The sequence below is a fragment of the Triturus cristatus genome, chromosome 5_1 (genome assembly GCF_964204655.1).
Source record: "Triturus cristatus chromosome 5_1, aTriCri1.1, whole genome shotgun sequence".
NCBI classification, from domain to species: Eukaryota; Metazoa; Chordata; class Amphibia; order Caudata; family Salamandridae; genus Triturus; species Triturus cristatus.
Window position 1 is genome coordinate 953,967,584 of NC_140587.1, and position 23,248 is coordinate 953,990,831.

Sequence of the window (23,248 nt, forward strand, 5' to 3'; positions counted from 1 at the left end):
TTTTACAGTGCTTTCAGAAGTAAGGACGGGAAATAGTATGATGGTGATAGCCTTCTCTGTAAAATCTTTTGTCAAAATGTTGGTCAGTTAATTTTCCCAGGGGGCTGGAGTCTCTAATTAGCACTCTTCATAAAGAAGAGATCGGTTCCCATTGTTGTGAAATGGCAGGCCAGTCTCCCTGATTAATGTGCTTTTTAAATTTTGCAAATATAGAAGACTGGATTAACGAGACTTTTAGATGGGAGTTGGAAATAAAGATGGTATTAATTTGATATAAGATATGTGTATAGCTAGAGTGTAGTCGTGTTAGTATGATATGTGTACATATGTTGTACCTAGGCCCACTGGAATTGTGCAGCAGTGGAGGACTAAATTATGTGGCAGGTTGATAAATGCATGCATCTCGAAAAGGGAAATTATGTGGTGTAACCAGCGCAGTGTTCTTAATTTACACCTCATTGGCACCTGTTTAACACCTGAATACAAAAACACAACTGTAAGGTGATCTGTTGGTCTTTACAAAGAATCTGCCACTATGAATCTGCCACTATGGCAAATTATGCATTAGATGCTGAATTAGGTGGCAAGCCCTTGATTAAGACGAAAAGGCCGCAGAATTACATAAATCCTGGAGCCCTGGTTATGCATCTAAAATGTATAGTTGATGTTAAATAATGTGTGTTTTTGCAGTTATGCCGAAACATGAATACAGCATAAAAAACATTATTTTTCCATTATTAAAACACCAATTTTTCATGCAGAAATTCTTCAATGAAGTGTGGCGGAGACCCTATCGTGGTGTGGAGTACATCGTGCATTCTACTCCTGAGGTGACCTTGAGAACCATTACGACTTGACCCATGGCTTCCCCTAGGTCGGGCCTTGCAGAGAATAAGGCTGTCCTTCTGAAGAAATGCGGGCTCTTTTTTCTTCCACTTTTGTTGTACATGCTCTTGTTGTTGGTCTTCTGTGAATTTTTTATTTACTACCTCGTAATGCACCGCTGTACCTGGCCGGAAGTGACGACTGCAGCCAAGAGAGACCACGAGGTAGCACCCGAGCCGGTTTTGAAAGCCATGTTTTTAGCGGACACTCACTTGCTTGGGGAAATCACCGGGCACTGGTGGGATAAACTGAGAAGGTAAACTTATATTTTCAACATCCTCTGATCAGCGCACAGTTTGGTTATTTGACTTACCTGTTGCCGATAGGATTATCAAATGTTTTCTGGTAAAACTTTTCTCTTTTAATTGTCCTGATGTACAGTCACGGTGGAAAGAAAGTGCGTCACAAGTCGTGCGTGAGTTTGTCTGGATCTTGGGCCGCTTGTCTAACCAGTATGGCTGGCTCTGAAGCATTCCTTGAGGTCTGCACTGGTGCTGATCCTGCCATACCCTGAAAGTTGGGTGCGGTTTTATTGCTTGTACAAACTACATGTTATCTTAGCCTTCCTTTATGTTTTTAAATAACCGTCCCAGGTTTATCCTGGCCAAATCTAGCCAGGTGTGTGTTTTGTGAGATTAAGTGACCTGATAATTTTTGATAGTGTTACTGCACACATCGTAAAATGAGTTTTGCAGTTATTATTGCTCCCATTATGTATTGTGCACGATTAAAAATTGTATCCCTGATAAATTTCGGTATGTCAGACCTGCTGGATTATAGAGAAAAAGGCCCAGATAGTATCAGGCCTTGCATTTTATGTGTTAAACACCATCTGTCTAAACAGCAGTTGCCACCTGAGGAGGGAGGAGGAGGGATAGGCGCTCGCACTTCAAAGCTTACTTTTTTGCAGGACAACTACTATGGTTGTCCTATTGGTTGGCTATACACAACGGATGTTGCGGCTTGGCACACTACGTACATTATTGTAGCCGGGTGTGGCGTGACCTCCTTGCCTGCTGGTATTGCTCAGTAATGGGCTCGCATACTGTGAATACTGTACATGGCCTTTAGCCTTAGACTGTGTGCAGTGCGGGTAGCTGCAGGTTCTGTGGCCAACCCATTCTTCCAAACATCACTGCTCATGACCTTTGGTTGTGCTCAATAGGAGTAGGGTGCCAATCTGCTCCCAGCTCACCAGATGGCCCACCCTGCTGCACACATCGTTTGTCCAGGCCCTGCTTTCAGTTTCCTATGTGGCTGCAGGCCCTTTCCTGTGCAGTTGTGTTGTGCTTATTATATATTTTTTCAAGTTCTTTAACTATCTACGGGTTGCTTGGACCTCAGGATCCACCAGAGGTTCTGTTGACCTCCAATGGGGGTTGGGATGTGCAAACCTGGTCTGAGACCACCTTCTCTTTAAAGAAACATCACCTTTTATTTGTTTTTGAGGGACTTGAGGATACATTTGCTCTCCACACTGAAACACTGTCCTGGTGGGTCAGACAACTGTCATGAGCGCGTTCAGCTATTTTCACTTAATTTCCTGACATGGGATCGAACCCTACATTGCATAGTGGCAACCAAACTCCAATTTTTCTGTTGCCTATTAGAGTGTACAGGTCCGTAGATTCTGGTTGAGGTTAGCAGACCTTTACTGAACAATAGGTAAAAATGCTTCCTTGACCAATCAAATTGCTTTAAATATATATATATATTTGTACCTATGGACCCTTTATCCTGAATTGTCTGAGAATTAATGGACGAGATAAACAGCACTTCATCTGTGATCAGTCCGTCAAAGCCCTCGCAACACCTTATACCCAGGGTATACCCAGATGTGGGTTCCATGCTCGCTATACTACCAGATTCAAGCTAGCCTAGCTGATGAGGGGTGATACCCCGACACCGGTCCCAGGATGCCTGTTTCTGGTCAAGGGAGGATCTGGCCTGGCAGGTTGGACTGTTCCCATGGGGAGCAGCGTGAAGGATGATTTGCACATGGGCGGGTCTAAACTGAAATGGCGTGGCGTACAAAAAAACCTTGGATTTAACCCAGATCTGTGACTGGGAGTGCATGTTTGATTTGTTCAGCATTCCGTCCATCATCTGTTCTTTCTGCAAGGATTCCTAAATAATCATACTTTTCAAAGAAGCTTCTGGCTTACTCCATACTGCTCACCACAAAAGTAACGGTGCTAGATAAATCCTGTCCAGAACATACGGAATGTCTAGTTCCTAGTGGCAAATGAAGTGAGCGCAGCTTGAGTGAACTGCCAGCATCTGTTTCAAACATTTGTTCTCTATGTGCTGGAGAATTTCTACATCCTCCAACTGCTATAAACCCACCCCATAGGATGCATCCGTAACACATTTGGAGTTGTATATGGAGGTTATCACATTCAGTGGTTATGAGCCTAGCTTTGTGGCAAATCTAAAAACAGCTTTATTATTTCTTTCAAAGGCTATACTCCTTACCAGCAGCAATGATTTCCAATTATTATGTGAGTTAAATAGTAGGCCTAATAGGAGAAGGCAACAGTAGATACCATCTTCTTAGGTCTCGTGCCTAGCATTGCAGTGCGCAGCACGAGACCTTTTGTAGGGGGGTTTGAAAACGGGTCTAGGAATCGCACATGCATGAGCGTGTGCTTTTCCTTTTGGGGCACGCTATTGGGCTTTGCGTGTGTGTTTTTTTTACAAAGAGAGCACGCAATAGGCCAAAGGCGGGCGCATTGCTCCCCCCATGGCCTATTGGTGTCTATTGCGCACACCGGCTGTCATGTGGTTTCAATTATCGTGCCCAGACACGGGCACGATAATTGAAACCACATGTCTCGCTGTGGCGCGCGGGCACCACTCGCGGTCTTCTTATTTTTTTGGATCCATTGCACAGGGAAGGAAGTAAATGAAAGAAACCGTGTTTTGTTCGGCGCCACTTTCATACCTCCCAGGATAGCGTGTGGGGCCTGCCTCGTGGAGCTGACCGCCTCAGGGCATAGCGAGCTGGAGCTTGCTTGCGCCTGGCTTGTTTCCGACTGCCTTTACACATGCATTAAGTGGCTATGAAGTGCATAAATATGATATCATATTAAATGCAAGAAATGATGACTCAGAAAGTTCTATTGGAGTGAGCTGCCAATCAAATTGATGTTGTAGTTACAATAAATAGTAATTGAGAATTAAAAATGTAAATCCAAATGTCCTTAAACCTTCAGGTTTACATCGCTGTCAGCACCGTCTGTCGCCGCACCCCCATCTCATACAAGGCTAAGCTCCAATGGGAATCAGGGATTTTTCATTACTTGTGTGCGGCAGTAACTCTCTGGGTACAAGTTCAAGATTAATACAACAAACCTAGTGTCAGCCCTACTTTTGAAAATTAAGAGGCTCTATCATTTGACTTTGCATGTTTTGCTGCTGTAATGGCTTTGTAGCATAGACTTCCTGTGTTCTTCTGATGTCACTTCCTCTTTCAGGGCTTGAATGTAGTTCACTAACGGGAAGGTAGTTTTTGGTTGGGGATCTAGCAGTTGCACAAATATTAATAGTAAGGAAGGAAATGTATTTCGGGCAAAAAGCTTATGTCCTTTTGCAAAGGCCTCATACCTCAAAAGTGTTACTTTCACTGTTGAAAGATGAACTTTGAGTTTTTTCTGCTCAAATATTCCCCTTGTGCACTCTGGGACATTGCAATCTCTGTGATAAGGGGACGAGTTGTATTAGCTGTTGCGGTTTCCTGAAGGTAATCTGGTAATACAGAGTATTTATTCTAAGGCGCTTGACAAACAAATACAAAAATGCGGGAGAGAAATGGAAAACATCTGTCAGTTGCGCGCGGAGAGTGGAAGGATTTACTCCAACCCACTGTGTGAACCTGCGCCGACCCCGCGCCGGCTCCAGCTTCTGGGATCTTAATCCTTCCCGCTTTAAAAGATTTGTTCACGGAGCATTCGGCCTCCATTATTCATGATACAGCGGCTTGCGTGTGCGCACAGCCGTGCAAGCGCACGTGCACAAAGATACCCTTGTGCCCATGTATGCACGCACCGCTGGGACAAAGGAATACAGAGGCATGGGCAGTGCGCCCACACTGCAATATCCCCAGTGCCTTACATAGGCAGGTACTGCCCATTACTGAGTACCTGTACTTTTTAATTTGAAAGGGAAATTACCTTTACTTCTCAGCACTGCTGCTATATATTTAATGGGAGAATACCTACACTTCTCAGCACTACTGCCATACATTTAATGGGAGAGTACCTGCACTTCTGAGCACTGCTGCTATACATTTAATGGGAGAGTAACTGCACTTCTCAGCACTGCTGCTATACAATTAATGGGACAGTACACCAGCACTTCTCAGGAGCAAACAGGTACCCTTAATAGTGAGTAACGGCATTTCTGTATTGTCATTTAAACACTGAATATCCCAGATACTTGGAGGCATGTGAACCACAAATACACATAGCCATGCAGTATTCCCCTCAGCATCAGGCGAAGCCCTACACTGCAAATATTCAACAAGCATTTGCAATGCAATAGGTCTCGCATTTACGCAAGTTTGAGCTATTGACATTGCAAATAATAATTCCTTTTATTTTTGTTTTTGTTTTAAAAAGATAAATAAAAGGCATTGTTATTTACAATGCCAGTAGCTGAAACTCTCGTAACTGAGAGACCTATTGCATTGCAAATGCTTGTTTCTTTTTTATAACCAACCTTTTATTGATTTTAAAGGACAAACCAATGGCACTACACAGCTGTTTGCCTACAACCATAGAGGCCGGCAGCGAAAATCTCAGACTTCCAAAGGCAAATACTGTAAAACAATGAAGACCTTCCATAACCCAAATAACAGGCCCAAATATAATTGCCGATTGACAGATTTTCCCGCCCTATAGACAATATGCCCTGTATAATCCATATGCCTTGCAGACAATTTTAAAACCAGTTGTAACATTGCCAAGTTAACTATAGCATATTTAAAATCACCAGTCGTACCCTCAGGGAACAAAAGTCTGTTTATCTTTAGATGACTCCAGAACGATCTCCTTATTTCTATGCATTTCTCACTGTGGCTTAGCTGTACCTGAGTTCATACAGACCTAAGTAAAATATAGTAAAGTCATATCAGGCCTTGCATCCCAGCTATCGGCGCCTGCCCAAGCAGACGGTGTTTAAATGACCCACCTACTGTTTCTCTGTCATGCTCTTCAGAGAGTACGTCTTTTAAGGCTTTATATTACTGAGGGTTTTGCTCCATGTAGGCACATTAGCATTTATAAGTGACGCACAGTGCGTTGTATGGCACAACAACCAGTAGGCAATTCATATTAATATTGAGGCGGGCAGATGGGCACTTCCGCTCTGCGTCGCTGCAACGTTGTTGTATCCATCCACTTCATATCCTGAGTCGAGGGTTGACAACAAGGAAACCAACCAATAAGGAGGGGGTCAGGGCTAGAGAAGAGGGGGGGTACCGGGATAAGGTAAACAGACCTGGCGGGGGGAAAGGATTGCGGATCCCACTACCGCTATCTAGCTCCCCTTTGTTACCAAAAAAAATGCCTCTCTAAGGAAATCCGTATCTTCTCGTGGCAGCCTGCACGGTGCAGCAAGGGGTAATGGCTATGATTCAATCTTCCGGGGTCAGAGTTCCCACGTCAGGGAGGGTGGCTGCGAGTGACGTGCGCTGCAAACAGTCTGTAGGCCTCCAAAAGCCCCCTGGATCAGTAGGGTATACTACATCGTCGAACAACTTCAAGGCCCGGAGTCGTGGTGGTTGTAATCTAACATGTTCCAGTCGCCCCAGATGGTCCACCAAAGGCTTCCAGAGCTTCCGGAACTTAGTATCTCGGAAGTGAAGACGTGTCGTGAGTAACTCCATCGCCACAACATGCCACAAGCGGGTGAACCACACATTTATGGAAGGTGTCTCTGCTTTCATACAATAAAGGGCAACAGTTTGTTTGGCAGCACCCAGCATGTGGAGGCTAAGGTGTCGATCGCGGCCCGTCATGGCTCTCATAGTCGCTGGTCTAAGGCCCAAAATAACTATGAGTGGGTCCTCTGGCAGTGGATATTCTAGCACCCTCTTAAAATGACTGAGCACCTCTTTCCAATAGGTAGTCAGGAGAGGGCACGTCCACCAAATGTGTATGAAATCTCCCAGCGCTTGAGCACAGCACCAACATAGGGGGGACACCTTAGGAAACATTTTTTGAAGTCGGCCAGGAGTATAGTACCATTGGGTCATTACTTTGTAGGCAGACTCCTGTTGGGGGACGCTACGAAAGGTTTTGGGGATGTCTCCCCAGAGTCGCGCCCACTGAGAAGGGGTAACACCTGAGCCGGAGAGGGTTTGCCACCGCAGTTGGTATGGGTGAGGATCTAGACGCTGTGCGTGCTGGAGCACTTTATGTATGCGAGAGATCAGCCCCCTATAAGTGCCGAAAGTACGTGCCAACCGCTCGAACGGAGTGAAGGGCCGCGTGGCTGCCTGTGTCAGGGAGAAGCCCTGTATCCAGTGTCGAAGCTGTATATACTGGAATTTGTCCTTCTCTGTTAAACCAAATTCTTGTGTGCATTGAGCAAAGGTTTTAAGATCCCCTCCTAGAAATAGGTCCTGTATCGTCCTACAACCGGTTTCCGTCCAGTTCGCAAAGTAAGGTGGGCGACACGCCGGGGGGAACTGTGGGTTGCGAGCAATTGGAGTGTGAGGGGATGAGAAGGTGGTAAGGCCCTTGCGGACTGCCACCTTGTCCCAAATCTCGAGGACCGTTTTAGTAGGGACAGCCATGTAGGCGCTACGATGGCGTACCTCCCGAGGCAACCAGGCATGGTCGCAAAGCGGGCAACAAGTGACTGCCCTATCCATACACCTTTTCACTCTCCCATGCTCCCCATTCCAGAATAAAGCGGAGATGTGACGCCCAATAGTAGTCAAGTAGGTTGGGGCAGGCGAGTCCGCCCCTATCCCGGGGGAGCTTCAAGATTTTACTAGAGAAGCGTGGTTTCTTTCCACCCCATATGAATGCGACCAGTTCGCGTTGCAGCCCCTGGATTTGGTGCTCCGGAATAGGCGTCGGCAGGGTTTGAAAGAGGTAGAGGATCTTCGGTAATATAGACATTTAAACCGTGTTGAGACGGCCGAGCCAAGAAAGTAGCAGGGCTTTCTACGCCCGTAGATCGGCAAGGACTGAAAGTTTATATTCCTGCCAATTGGCCTGCGCCCAGGTAGCTAGGTCCGGGGTCAAGTTGAGGCCAAGATATCTCACCGACCTGCTCGCCCACTGATAAGGAACGCAGGCTTGCAGTGCCGTAATTTCCTCATCTGGGATCGTAATATTAAGAGCCCAGGACTTTGTGTGGTTAATTTTAAGCCCTGAGGTGCATTCATATGTCTGGAGCAACGAGTGCACCGCAGGCAGCGAGTGCAAGGGGTCGGATAGAGTGAGAAGGAGGTCGTCCGCGAAGAGGGCAATCTTATGTTCCACCCTCCCTAAGAGAGATACCACAAATATCGGGGGACCGACGTATCATAATGGCAAGAGGTTCCACCACAAGGGCGAACAGCAGGGACGACAGGGGGCAACGCTGCCGAGTGCCCCTGCAGATGGAGAAAGGCGGCGTGAGCTGGCCATTTACTCGCACCCTGGCCACCGGAGAGATATAGGGAGCCATAATACGCGCCAACATCTTAGGGCCCAGGCCCACTTTCTGTAAAACTGCACGGAGGAATGCCCAGTCCACCCGATCGAACGCTTTTTCGGCATCGAGCGATAGCAGGCAGACTGGTATTCCCCAATGCTTAGCCTTCCCCACGATATGGGCTATTCGGCGCACATTATCCGCGCCCTGGCGTTGATGGATAAACCCCACCTGGTCCGGATCGATGAGGTTAGGCAAGTGAACGCTAAGCCGTTTAGCAAGAATTTTGGTGTACAGCTTAAGATCTGTATTTAACAAGGCAATGGGCCGATAAGAGGAGCAGAGGGCGAGATCCTTCCCAGGCTTCGGGATGAGGGCTATTTCAGCCATGTCCGAGGAAGGCCCAACTGACTCCGCGAACGAATTGAAGAGACGCAGGAGATATGGCTGCAATTGCGGCAGAAAGGCGCGATAAAACGATACCGGGAGCCCGTCAGGGCCAGGCGTTTTACCCAGTGGGAGGTCTTTCAGAGCGCCAGCTATTTCTTCCTGAGTAATAGACTCTTCCAGGAGCCCAGAGTGATGCTCGCTCAGTGGCTCCCAGTCGCATGCGTCCATGGCAGCTGAGATCAGATCCGGTGCGGGCGGATCCCCAGCGTAAAGAGACGCGTAATAGTCACGAAATGTTTGAAGCTTCGCCGATTCCGCGATAGCCCATGACCCATCTGCAGCTTTGCAATGTGAGCCTTGGCCGCCCGCGTTCGCAAGCGCCGCGCTAGGACAGTGCCTACCCTGTCTCCACCTTCGTAAAAACGCTGCCGGAGCGCAAGCAGAGCATGTTCGGCCTTGTTTGTTCTGTGCACACGGAGCTGGCCTCTAAGGACGGCTATGCGTCGTTTGTGTGCCGCCAAAGGGCGTTCCTGATCCATCTTCTCGAGCGTCTTGATTTCGCGCGTAAGCTTGTTTTCATATAGCTGGGCCTCCCGCGCCCTGGCGACAGCTAAAGCTGTGAGGGTACCTCGTATCGTCGCTTTGAAGGAGTCCCACAGGAGAGGGAGGGGAGTCCCTGGTAAATCACTAGTTTCGAAATACGCCAATATAGCCGCTTGAAGTTCCACCCTATCTACCGGATCGCGGAGAACGTGGTCCGGAAATCGCCATCCGCACGGCCATGTCGAGCGGGTGAGACGCTCGTGTAGAAGCAACTCCACATGGTCGGAGATTGAAATGCTAGAGTGGGACGCCGATAGGGTATCCTTAAGCAAAGAGTGGGACACAAACAGTAGGTCGATGCGAGAGTAGGAGCGGTGTGCATGGGAGTAGTAGGTGTAATCTCGCTGCTCAGGAGAGTGGTAGCGCCAAACATCTACCAGGCTTAGAGCAGCCAGGGATTTCTTCACTGCTGCGGACATGGAATGAAAGGCGCCCCCACAGCGATCCTGCTCTGCATCCCACACCAAGTTGAAGTCTCCTCCGACTATGAGGTCTGAGTTCACCGGCTCAAGGTGTTCCCTAATTATCCTGCGCAGGAAGGCATCCTGACCCTGATTGGGGGCGTATATATTACAGAGAGTGAGTGTGCGGTACCCCCTCCTGACCTCCACCCTCAAAAGCCGACCCTCAGTGTCCCTAAGTACTTTAGTATCACCCTGGGGGAAACCCGCCCTGCAAAAAATAGCTACCCCCGCTGCCTTAGTGGCTGCCGAGGACCAGAACTGATGGGGGAAACGTGGGTGAGCCATTTGAGCCACATCAAACTTAAGGAGGTGGGTCTCCTGTAGGAAGATTATATCGGGGCTTTGTAGCAGCAAATGCCGCCATATTTGGCGTCGTTTGTTAGGCGAGTTGAGCCCTTTCACATTAAGGGAAACAATCTTCCAATAAGGTGCAGTAGTCATTGTCACAGATCATCTAGTGGAGCTGCCACCTTGCGGCTCCGCCACGCGCCAGCATGTCCCCCCCGCCAAGAGGGTATAGAGGAAGGGGGAAGAGGAGGGAGAGGGTAGGAACAAGGAAAACAGCTGGAACGCTGGAACAGCCAACATGGCCAACAGAGCCTATTCCAGTCTAGGGAGTAGCCAGGCACAACGGCACAAGCTGTCCCGGAGATGTCACTCTCCCAGAAATAGGATTGGGGGACGGTCATCGCGCCATCCATGAAACCAGTTCACCGAAAGTCAGCTCCGGGCCGCCGCCCCAGAAGTGCAGGTGTTGCGTCTGAGGATGGATAGAAAGTACGCCCCCGAATGAGGCGTCCAGGGCGTTGGAGAGGGGGCCAAGACAACTGCAGGCTAACCAGGCTGGCAGTCACCTTATCCATGAGGCCAACGACAGGCAAGTCATTCCGCGACAGAAGGATTCATTTGGGAGCAGACGCCTGTGATCCAGACGCGACGGACCACCCTCCAGGGATTTTATATGCTGTATTATGTCTTGCTTGTCCCGCGATGATCTGCTTCCGTCGGGGGAGGAGGGGTGTCTAGAGCGGCGCACCGTGGACCACTGAGGTTTCAGCGGGACTCGGAGGGTGGCGGGACGGCGCGAGGGGCTGGCCAGCGGGGTGTCTGGGATTTGAAGCAACTGAGCCGCCTCTCTGTAGGATCTCAGCACGCGGCGCTTGGATTCCCATTGGAACATGAGAGCAAACGGATGGCCCCATTGGTAACGGATGTTGAGTTCCCGCAGTTTATCAGTGATGGGTCGGAAATCCCTCCGGCGCCGGAGAGTCGTGGGAGCTAGATCCTGAAACAGCTGGACGGGCTTGCCTCTGCACAGTATTTCGGGTTTATCTCTAGCCGCTTTGAGGATGGCTTCCTTTTCAACAAAAAAATGAACCTGTGTCAGAATATCAATCAGGGATGAGCCCAGGTCTTCCAGTCGGTCCCGAGACCCTATGCGCACGGTCCAGGGTTGGCGGTGAAGCGTCGTCATCCCCTCAGATGTCCTGGAGCAGGTCTGCCACAAACGTCATTATATCCGCACCTTCCGCTCCAATTGGAACACCCCTTATGGGTATGTTGTTCCGGCGCCCCCTATATTCTAAATCTTCCTGTTTTAATCTGAAATTCAACATGCTGTTCTTCCAAAGTTGCAAGCCGCTGCCATAAGTGTTCCTGGTCCTCCGTGGGAGCATCCAGGGTCTTCTCCATGTCATCCACTCGGCTCCCCAGTTCCCCCACATCTCCCCGGAGCTCTTTAACACATGCTTGGACTTCCGTGCGAAGTGATCCGATTTCTGTTTTGAGCTCTTGCATGAACAGCGCCATGAAGGATTGCGTGACCGGCTCGGCAGAATTTCCAGCTCCCGACGATGTAGCGCCCGTCGCTGCTGCGCCCGGTTTGCTCCATAGATCTATAACTGTGGCGTCTTTGGGGGTCGCCGGAGGCTCCTTCCCTGACTTCGTGCGAGTCATATTTCAAAAGGGCCGTCAGTTAGTCCCGCAATGTGTTGAAGAGATGGCCAGTCCCCCTCCTATCACTCGCCTAGAGCAGCGCCCGGACTCCCCGGCCACAGGCCCCAAAAACGTCAGTAAAGCCACCGCAGACCAACCAGTAGACCAGGGCGCCGTGCTCCAGGGGGTCCGCGGAGGGCAGCCCCACAGAGACAAAGCCAAGATATTCAGGCTCCCCACAGCCAGAGAAAGTGTGGCAAGCCTCCAGCCCACTGCGCCGCTCAGAGCCTCCAGGCACTCAACATGTCCACCAGGAGTGCCTCCAACGCAGTTAGACCCACACCTCTGATATTCCCAGCTTTGTCTTTCGGGGAGGGTGCAGAGAAGGCGCAGCAGCGCATATTGGGTCGCCGCTTCGTTCACAGTCTACCAGGAGAGCAGCGCCGGGGTGCCCAGCAGCACAAGAATCCGGGTCGCGCCGCCTCCCCAGCAGGACAGGATAGTAGGGCAGAAGGACGTCACCACCAGGGGGAGCCCCACGCCCTGGGGGGGCCGGAGGCAGCTGACATCTCAGGCGGCATAAGATAGTGTTCTCAATGCCTCTCCCCACCCGCCAGCCTGTCTATTTTCCGGGGCAACCCCGCCACCTCGTGACCAGCATAAATCGCGCAAGACCCAAGAGATGGTCGACAGGCACAGTCCCTCCAAGTCCACTCCCCCGGGGGGGGCACACTGCCAGCAGCTGATGGACGCTATCCACCTGGCTGGACCCTCACGCGGCGTAGTGCCGGCCACCGTCCATTTCCCCAATGCCAGCGCTGTCCCCTCTTACCACCAACAGAATGTGCCAGCAGCTCCGCAGGTCCAGGCTCCCTCCTGCTTACTCCCACTCAGCCGCAAAGCAGGCAACGAACCAGGCCTCACAGCAGCTGACCAAGGGGCCCCCGATGCAAACCCCCGGGGTGCTCCACTGTACTTAGATGGCGGCCGCCTCTTGCGAGATGGGCCTCCACCTGTCAGCAGCAGCGTAGGCTCCCAGGGCCCGCTCCACCTCACGCCGGCAGCTCGCTCCCCAGCCTCGGTTCCTGGTCGTCCACGGGCGAGTGTAGGGCCCCGGTAGCTTCTCAGGTAAGCCACTGTGTCAGCATACAGTGGGGGTTCTTCACTAATAATGCCGGTGTCGAGGATAGCAAGGAGCAATAGCGGCCGGCCGTGGCCCAGGCCTCCAGGACCCCCTTAACTCTCCAACGCCTGCTCTCCCCAGTCGCCGCCCCTGGATATATTCAGGCGCGCAGGGGCCCCCAGCCAGTCCAGAGCAGCGGTGCCAGGCCCAGAGTCTGTGCGTCTCCCCGTGACAGGAGGGCACAGGCCAGTCCTCTCAGCCTTCCAGGGCGGCGAGCAGGTGACAGTTCACTGGGGCCCGGGCAAGCAGGAAGCCACTCTTTGAATTACGCTCTCTGCCGGTCGCTTCACCCACAAAGCCGCCACAGGGTCGGTCCCCTCCGCAGGGCCCCACTCGCCCAGGCCAAGACAAGTGCACCAAGTTCACAAGATGGCGGCGGGCGCCCTTCCTTCCGCACTCGTTCACACCAGCCAGGCGGCGTTGCTGGAGGGCCACGGCCCAGGTCCCTCTCCGCTTCACAGTCTCCACCCAGCGCCGTCCCTCCGGCCCGCGATGACGTCCCAGCGCCCCCAGGGGCTCCGGCTTACCCAGCCTGGACGAAGGAAATGGCGGCTGTCTCTTCTCCGCTGGTGCTCTGGGGTCCCTCCGCTCGGGCAGCACACAGTCAGCGACGGCAGGGGCCCTCCAAAGCGAAGTCCCACCTTCGGCAGGCAGCGCGGGCTCTCCCCCGTCCCGGAAGCCTCCAGTCACCGGGAGTGCGGGAAAGGAGCAATCAAACTGGCGGGCAACGCAGCGGACTCCAGGCCCTCCGAGCCCCGCGGTGCAGGGTTCCGCCTCTGGCCACTCCGGGCGATCACCGAGCCCTCATTCAACGGCTCCGGGCAGCCCGCCCTCCATACGCGTCCAGCCCAGTCTCTTCTGGAGCCGCTACACCGCTTTTGAGGCTAAGGATTGCAGCGGCGGCCAGGAGAACAAACGGCGCACGTCTCACTCCATCAGCAGCGAGACCACGCCCCCCCCCCCGCTTGTTTCTTTTAAGAAAGTGCAAAGCGGTCTTCTTGTTGGCAGTCCGGTGATCATTCTGAGCACTTTGCTTGATTCACACTCAACCCAAAGTCCTCCATAAGCAATACAAAATAATCAAGCTGTGATTGAAGTTTGCTGTCCTTGCGGGTTATCAAGACTGCGTCATCCGTATATAACAGAATTGACAAAGGTTGAGGCCTAACTTCAAGCAAATCACATGCTGTCTTCAACAAAAAATCCTTGATGTTATTATTATATAAAGAAAATAAGAATGGAGCTAAAATGCAGCAATGCCTCTCTCCTTTCTCCACATTAAATAACTCGGTACACTCCCCCATGCTTCCATACCATAGGCATTCTGTAGTTCCCATATACAGTTGTCTAAGAAACTGTATGTCATCTGCACACCCATTTTCATCAAAAGGTCCCACAATTTACTGCGATTTATACGATAAAAGTGCATGACAAGTCCATAAATGCCATGTATAGGTGTTTCTTTTTTACCAAAGTACAATTACTAATAAGAAGGTGCAAATTCAACCATTGCTCAATGGTACTTAATTCCTTACAGAAACCATTTAATATTTTTCCCTTTTGCCCAAGCCTTTAACCTTGTCATTAAAATCCTATCCACCATCTTCAAAGTGGAATCTAACAGAGAGATTGGCCTAACAGAGACTGACATCATGTGAGAGGCGGGCCATGATTTGCCACAGCTTTTAGAATATTTGTGACCAGTGATTCCAGAACTTAGTGTTTTCAGCAAACATCCAGGGTTAGACCATCTGGCCCTGAAACTTTCCCTTTCCTTCCTCCTTTGATGGCTCTTTACATCTCATCTAAACTCAGCTCCACGTGTGCCACACATATGACATAGTTGCTGACATAGGCCATATTTAAAGAAGTGCGCTCAGCCTCATTCTTTGCTGTATATATTGTTACAAAATGCTTAACCTATTCCTCAGGAAGGATATCTGTTTGCACTGATGGGAATTCTAGCTCCCTAAAATAAGGAGCATTGACTACGCTCCAAAAGGCCAGCCAATCAGATTCCTTACTCGCCTTCTGGAGTGTCTTTCATGCCTCCTCCTTTATAACAGCCCTGCACTTATTTAATGCCGCTTTATAAAGTCTCCTATATTCTTTAACCTTGCACATGTCTCTTGGGTAGGCCTTAAATACCCTTTTTAACTTCTTGTAAGTCTATGTACAGTATGAGTCAAACCACCTAAGCACTTTTCCTGGGCTCCTCCTTGGGCGATTTAGTAAAGCCTCCTTTACATAGTTGCCAAGCTCAATAAAGGCTGAAACAATGATACCTCCCTCTGCAGTATCGTAAAGACAGATATCCACCTGTACCTTTTTACTCCTGATTAAATCACACCGACGTTTCCCTGAGTTTATTCTATCTAACTTAAGTGCAATGCCTTTCCTTCTTCCCACCATTAACTCCTGTCCTGGCAGGCTCAGCCGTACACCCGGGTAATCCCATTTAGTAATCAGAGATAAGGGATTGTGATCACTAATGCAAGTAGTCACAATTTGGAATCCTTCAATGAATGATTTAGCATTCTATGAAACAAGCACAAAGTCAGTTATACTTGAACATCCCTTCCTATCATATGTTGGTAGGTGATCCTCTTGAAAAATGCAGATGTCATTAACAAAACTCAAATTCATTTTCATTAAAAAAATGATCATGAATGAAATGTGTCATCCCTTCGCCCACATTATTTATCATTCCACTTACTACCTTTGCATCTTGTGGACCCAGATATACATTAAAAGTGCCAAGCCAAACAATGAAACTCCCCCTGATCCTGTCATCTAAAAAAAAAACCTCAAATCAGTTTCTAAGGCATATACCACATTGGCCCTGGTACTGTTAAAGTGTTGTAATAATAATAATTAATTAAAACAATGTCCCAAGTCCCCATCAGATTAATCCTGATGATCTGATATTGTGGTGAATTTACACCTTTTTTAATTGCACTGCCTAGCAAAGTCACAGATAGCTAACCCCCTTTCACCTTGGAATGACATGGCCTGATAGCTGGGGAACCAATAGAACGGTGCTCTTCCAGAAAAGAGCGATCGATTGCCCAAGTTTCTTGAAAACATAACAGAAGCTACTCACCTATGAAGCTTAGCCAGTCTGGATTCTCTAGTTTGGACTGCACACCGGCCATGTTCCCATATAAGAATGTTACCCTTTCTTTAAACACATTTAATTGGTTGCCACATAAATGTGGACGGTGTCTCCCACCATCTTCCCGGCCAGATCTCGCCACCTCCTCTAGTACACAGGCATGGCAGGATTCTCTAATTCCACAACCTGGGTTACCTCTATCACCTGTCATCCCTGTAAAATGTGAGTCATAAGCGGAGTATTATGATTATCTGTGCTCACTCTAAACTGTGAACAGGTAGAAGGTGAATAAGCTCCACTTTCAGAGCACGCTATTTCACCCCTGTATGACTTAAAAACCGGGTCTTTGTTGTGCGCCGCAATAGGTTGAAAACAAGGATGGATGATTGGGCCAGAGCTTTTTCTGCGAACTGTGCTGAGCTGAAATTTACCACCACGCAATCCTCTTTGTATACTTTTGGGCCTTTCCTGATCCATGGCACATGACGTACCATTTTTAGGTCTCGCCTGAGACAGCGCTTTAGCGCTGCTCTGGCGAGACTTATAGTAAGCGAGTTTTGGAAGTGCAAACAGTGGCTTTTCAGGCCTCCAAATACAGTGCATGTGCACCGGGCACGCGCACCATTTGGCAGCCTAAAAAGCACTTGCTTTGATGTCCTCAGTGAGCCGCGCGGCCACTCAGGACATCAAAGTGCACACCATTTGCCACCCCCTTCTTTTCCTTTGATCCCTATCTTTCCCTTTCTCAATCTCACCCTCTCTCTGCCTTTTACAACTGCGGCCCGCACCACTGTGCCCGCCCCCACTCCCCCCTCCCACTCCCTCCTCGTCAGCTTCAGTGCGCTCTTGTTTGGGCTTACACTCTCCATGCCCTCTGGCTCCTTCGTGCTGCTTTACCCTTCCCTCTGCTTGTTACTCTGCCTGCTCTGTGTTGCGCTCCCCTCCGACTATGTTTGTCTTTGTTACTTTCAAAACGCATGCTAGGCTTGGCTTCGTGTTAAATTATTTAATTAGGTGTGTTGCATGGTTCAAGCTACAAGCAACTATGATGTAGCATTTTAGAAAATGTACTTTTGTTTCCTGAAAATATACCCCAAGTACAGTTTATCTGAGTAGGAACCACAGATACAAAAGGTAGAAATCGCTTACAACAAACATACAGAACACTGTCTGTATGTAATACTAGGATCCAAAACACACAACCAAGAGTAGAGACCGGGGGTCATGAAGGCTTTTCACGGTGCTATATCTTTCACTGCTGTCAGCTCATTTTTAGGTCCCACAAACAGACAGCTTTCAGCTGTTAGTCTGCATAACCCCTTTTGTGGACCATGGCAAAAACCTTACAGTGGGCTTAGAGTTTGCCCATTGCTTACCATTGGTTGGCTTTGCTGTCACTCTCATTTGCTTACTTCTCTTTAGATGACCTACTGTCCTGATCTTGTATTTGTCCCTCCCCTGGAAATTAGCCTCTTTACCATCCTTTTGATTGGAATAGTTGAACCATTCCACTGTTCACATTAGGGGAGCTGCATTTTTATTGAGAACTCTCTGAGTGCATGTCGTTTCTTGCTCTCTCCCTCATGTTTTGTTGTCACTCAAACACCTGCCCCACCTGATGTGCTACCTAATCACCCCTCCTCTCTCCTCCACGTCCATTGCTTCCCAATACCTCATGCCCTTGTCATACTTTCTTAAGTCTCCGTTTCATTAAAAGCCATCCCTGGAACGACGTGAAAATATATTTGCTATTAGCCATTTTCAAGTCTTCTCTACATTCCGGAAACAATACAATCTCCTAACTATTTTAGCACTTTTCACACCAGAGTTAAATTTAAAAACATTATTGTACAGTTTTATTCCATTTTTGTGATACAGCTTCAAAATGATTTCTTAAAATATAGAGCTATAACAATTTTTTATATACCCACCTAATGTTAAGAGGTTGCCCCCTATGGTTGTATGACAGACCCCGCATGCATTTCCCTCGCATGACTTTACACCGCAGTCAGTACCCATAAAAGTGTGAGCAGTTGGCATTGCTAATAATAATGCAACACTAGCTGTTGGAATTTTAAATGATAATGGCATTTATTTATGTGTTTGTTTTTTTGTGCACGACCAGTTGTTTGATGAAGGTGGCACTTGAACGTTTTTCTTGTTTTAGAAGCCCCCACTGCGCTTCTGTTTTCACAGAGCTCGTCTGCGTCGGATCAGAGGCCCTGGGTCTTACAGAGTTGCCGGAATTCCTGGTGCATAGCTCTGCCCTGGTATTGTTTGTTCAAGCACATTGCGGGCTATCCCTCAGCTCTGCCAGTTTCCGAATATGGTATGCTCGAATATAGGGTGCGACGTCCGGATCGGCGGCGGCAAAAACCTGCCCAAACAGATGTTGCCGGAAGCGCCTTTTTGAAGCTCGAGTTTCAGTGAGATGGTGTTCTGCTCGTCAGTCCGATCAACACCGCGCCAAACGGTGGCTCTTGATTCAAAGATAGGTTCTGGAAGAGCGATCTAACCGCAAACTCCTTTCCTTAGAATATCCCGCTACTCTGCACTACTTGACTCCACACCACTGCCCTTAAGCAACTCTGCACCACTCTACTCTATGCTACTGCACTCCATGCCAATCTACTCTTCTATGCACCACTCTACACTGCTGCACTCTGTACTACTTTACACCACTCTTCACCGCCACTCAGTGTACCACTCTACACTGCATCACTGTACCTTACGCTACTGTACTGTACACACGCTACTCCACTGCACTCTGTGCAACTCTACTCTGCACCACTCTAAGCTACTGCTGCACGCCACACACTGCTGCATGCCGCTGCACGCCGCACACTGCTGCACGCCGCACACTGCTGCACGCCGCACACTGCTGCACGCCGCACACTGCTGCACTCCACACACTGCTTTTATGCAAGTTTATGCTACTGACATTGTAAATGACAATGCCTTTTATTTGTTTTAAAACCAAAACATAAATAAAAGGCATTGTAATTTTACAATGCCAATAGCTCAAACTCTTATAAATGCGAGACCTATTGCATTGCAAATGCTTGTTATTCCATCCAATAGATAATGCTCCCGTCCAATTAATTTACCTAGCCAATGTCTTACTTTGTTCTTTGAGACTCTCCTCCCCTCCTGTTGATCTGGCCTAAGTCGGGAAACCCTCCTTTAAAATCAAATATGGCGCAGCCTCCGGCTGCAATTGTAAAAAGGAACTTGAATGCAACTCGGACATTTCGTTCTTGCATTGACAGGACCTATTGTCTAAGTCTTTATTGTGGAAAGCATGACCTCCCTTCTCCTGGGATACCCTATCTTTAGGCCGTGTCACAGGGTTGAATTTGTTCCCGGCTAAATTTTCCCTACGACCCCTAGGTATTACAACCCTGGTTATTACACGGGTCACAAATTAGCTCTCTATAGCCCTTCTTCTGTACAGGTGATTTGATCAATTCTGAAACTTCAGAAACCCTTGCTTTCAAGGAATCAATCGTATTAAACAACAGCATAAAAGAATCTCTCACAAAGATTTTCAAAAAACATAATGTAGTGTCCATTATGATAACCATGTTTAGGACTCAACGTATCCGTGTTCTAAAAGACTAATCAACGTGCATCCCCTTTACTCTGCATCCTCTTCTCTTGAGGTGGCCCTGCCGCTCTTTATCGTAACTGAACATCTTGGTTTTGTGGCACGTTTTAATCTCTTCGCCGGTGGCAATCCATGATTATCCACAGCGGATGTTTGATTAATTGATTGAGGGTCAAACTGAACACACTGGTTATTGGACTCTGTTAAATGACCTGGGTGAGAAAGTGACGTGCTCCTTCCCTCAGAGGAGGATAGTTAAACATTCATGTTGGCCACCTCTTTCGCCGACCAATGGGTGTTTACGAGTCTCTCTTCAACAGTACTATCAGCGGGATGGTAAATAACCAGACCCATTGAGGACAAAAGGCCGCTTTATTAATACAGGTATGCAGATTAAAATTTTACAACATATAATTAATCGCCGCACTAATACAATAGTATATCCTAACCCCCCCACCCTTAGGCCTTCCCAACAATAAAATCCCCAAACCATACGTAAAAAGATACCATCCTCACCCGACCCAGGCTTGTTTTAAAACGTCGGGTTAAATTAAATCATCCCTGCCTGATTCCACTAATGTTTTTAAGGCATTCTTGACTGCTGCAGCCTTTTCTGACATAATTTAAACTTTTGCTCACTAACTAAAAGCTATCTAAAATGTCTCCCTACATCAGGACCACACTGCTGAGTGACACACTAATCTTTTCCCCACTGGATAATTGCCTATGCCCCGCCCCCTCCATACCTACGACCAATTGCAGCCTCCTGGCCCGGAATCCACCACCCACCCAAAGCTGCCCGGGGGTGGACATCCTTCTGATGCAACCCCCAGGAGCCCTCAATCTCTTCATTAATTGCCCTCATAGCATTAGTTAAAAAGGTGACAATGCTAGGAGCCACTGAAGACTCTTCACCTGAACAGAGAACAGTCGATTTCCTTTTCCTCATCTTACCGGCAGCTGTCACCATACAACTCAGGCAAATCTAATGAAACATGAAAGCGGGGTTCCACGCCCTGGCCTCGGTTGGCCACAGATGCGCCTGCTCATGTCCCAGTCTTCGTCCGGGCAATGCCCCATGCCGTGGGATAGATGACGTTTTCATATAGCACTCTGCAGAGCCTCCCTGCCTCCTGGACGGAGCAGGGCTTTCTGGGGCTTGTAGTCCTTGCCCCCTCCATTTACACATCTCCACATGTTCTCAGTCCCAACATGTGGCGATTGGAAAAAGTATAACCCACTCTGCGCCTGGCTTGATGATCTGGGACCACCTCCTAAAGTATTTGCTTACAATAAATTAATCTGTGAACACAGTCATGTCTCAATCCTTTCTCATAACCGCCATCCAGAAACTGTTCCGAGCGATGATCCTTGATCTTCCAAAATATGGGCAAATTACTCCCGTGCTGTGAAAGCAGCAACCCTTGCTTCTAGAGCCTTAATTAGGGGGAGCACACGTCACTTTGTGTGTTTTTTTGCTGTACTTCGGTTGCTCTCAAAAGTGAAGCTCCGAGTTCTATCTTACTTTACGATTATTCAGCGTTTTACATTATAAAATTTTACATTTTGCATATTCATGTACTACAAACTCTATTAATCTGTTAATGTTTCATTTTTAAACAGCTGTTGAACCCCTGAGTAGGCTTCGCAGTCCTTCAGGGATCAGTAGATCCCAGTTTAAGAACCACTGAGCATCTAAGGGGTCACGCGTTACAGCACAATATGCACAATGCCAAAATGACTAGAATGTGAAAACAAAATGTACTCCTAAATTAAAATGAACAAGCATTTTTACAAGCACAATGCGACAGATTAATACAAGCACAGAAAACGTTTTTGGCACTTTCACACTGCCTGTCTTTTACCCTGGTTTTGTCCCCATTTTGCCACTTATTCTCTAGCCTTACTTATGTTTGCAGTACCAGTTTCTCTCACTCCTCCGTCACAACCTAATGCTCATATTTTCTTAACAGGGAATGGCAGATGGAGAGAGCCTTTCAGAGTGCCTTGTGGCTGTTGCAGCCTGATATAGTATTTATTCTTGGGGATGTATTTGATGAAGGAAAATGGAGCTCATCAATGGTATGGACAGTGTTTCACTCTCACTCAATGTATTTATTAATGTAAACCTTGAATGTATGTGCCTGCATGTGTAAAGATGAGCTTATGAATTACACACTCTGAAGTATGGTACTGTGTTAAAATTTCCTTTGCATGATCTTCTTTTTATTTTTGCCATAGTTTGAGATTGTTGTCAGGCCTAGCTAACGTTCACTGTGAGATGTGGGAGGCTGCATAGCTTTGATGTATTTTATTTCAGCTGTCGCACAAGACAGTCATCTGTCCCGACACAGACTTTATCAATAGCTGCTCTTACTCAGTGCTGAGAGCCTTGAATGAGCAGGAGATGGCTGCAGGTTACCAGGTGTTACCCGCCTCACCAATTGGTTTTAAAATGGGACAGCTTCTGCTTAAAGCAATTATTTCACTCTTTTCATGTTGGAGTTGAGGCTGTGGAGCTCTGTTTTCGTAGAATGATCCAAACCGTCTGAAATAGGTTACCTAGTCTCGAGTAGTTACCCGGATATTGGTCTCTGACCCAGACTGGGTAGAAAGCTTGTTATGTTGGTAGGAGATATAATTTATTTCCTGTAAAGTAGTGTGGACTATGCTGTTGGGACTTGAAGTAGCTCGGATTGTGGTGACAGCATGTCCTTTTCAGCCAAGCAAAGCTAGAAGTTGATCCGACTTAACATGTTCCCCACAAGCCATGTGAGTAGCAGTTTTCCTGTTGTTTCTTGGCTTCCTGTGGTCATTGTCTCAATAGACAGAGAAACCAGTGGTATTCCAGTGGTCCTTGTCTCAATAGACAGAGAAACGACTGGTATGCCAATAGATGGATATCAGACATAAATCATAAGACTAAGGGGCTCATTACGGTGGCAGAGGGATCGCCACCGCCGGGCCGTCGGTGGCGGTCCCTCCGCCATCTGGCTCCCATTTCTCCCCCCCACATTAGGATGGCGGGGGGAATAGTTCCACAAGCGTGGCGGGCGCAAAGAGTGCCCGCCATACTTGTGGAACGGGCCCCCTTGTGGTGTGGGAGCCAGTTGAGCACTGGGAGGGGGGACCCATGGTACACCCCTACATTTCCTTGCACAAGGTGGCAGGCACCGTGCGGTGCCTGCCATGTTGTGCATGGAAATGCACATCGTGGCATTTTGACATTGCGAACGGTGCTGTAGCCAGCAGCACCGTCCGCAATGTTAAAAGGCCAGGATGCGACCGCCATACCGGCGGGCGCATCCTAATTGGGCTGGTGGGACCACCGCACGTCAGGTGGGCTGTCCCAGCACCGCTATGATGGCGGGCGAACTGATGTCCGCCCGCCATCATAATGAGCCCCTAAGTTCACA

The 23,248-nt window shown here is 48.5% G+C and overlaps 1 protein-coding gene across 1 annotated transcript in view; it reads left to right on the forward strand.

Moving 5' to 3' along the window:
* MPPE1 (metallophosphoesterase 1) overlaps positions 1 to 23,248 on the forward strand; it is a 570,187-nt gene that overhangs the window by 98,584 nt on the left and 448,355 nt on the right. The window contains exons 2-3 of the mRNA XM_085606071.1: positions 762 to 1,141; positions 21,806 to 21,914. Coding sequence (XP_085462197.1) covers positions 861 to 1,141; positions 21,806 to 21,914 — 390 coding nt within the window. The 5' untranslated portion in view covers positions 762 to 860. The remainder of the gene's footprint in view (positions 1 to 761; positions 1,142 to 21,805; positions 21,915 to 23,248) is intronic.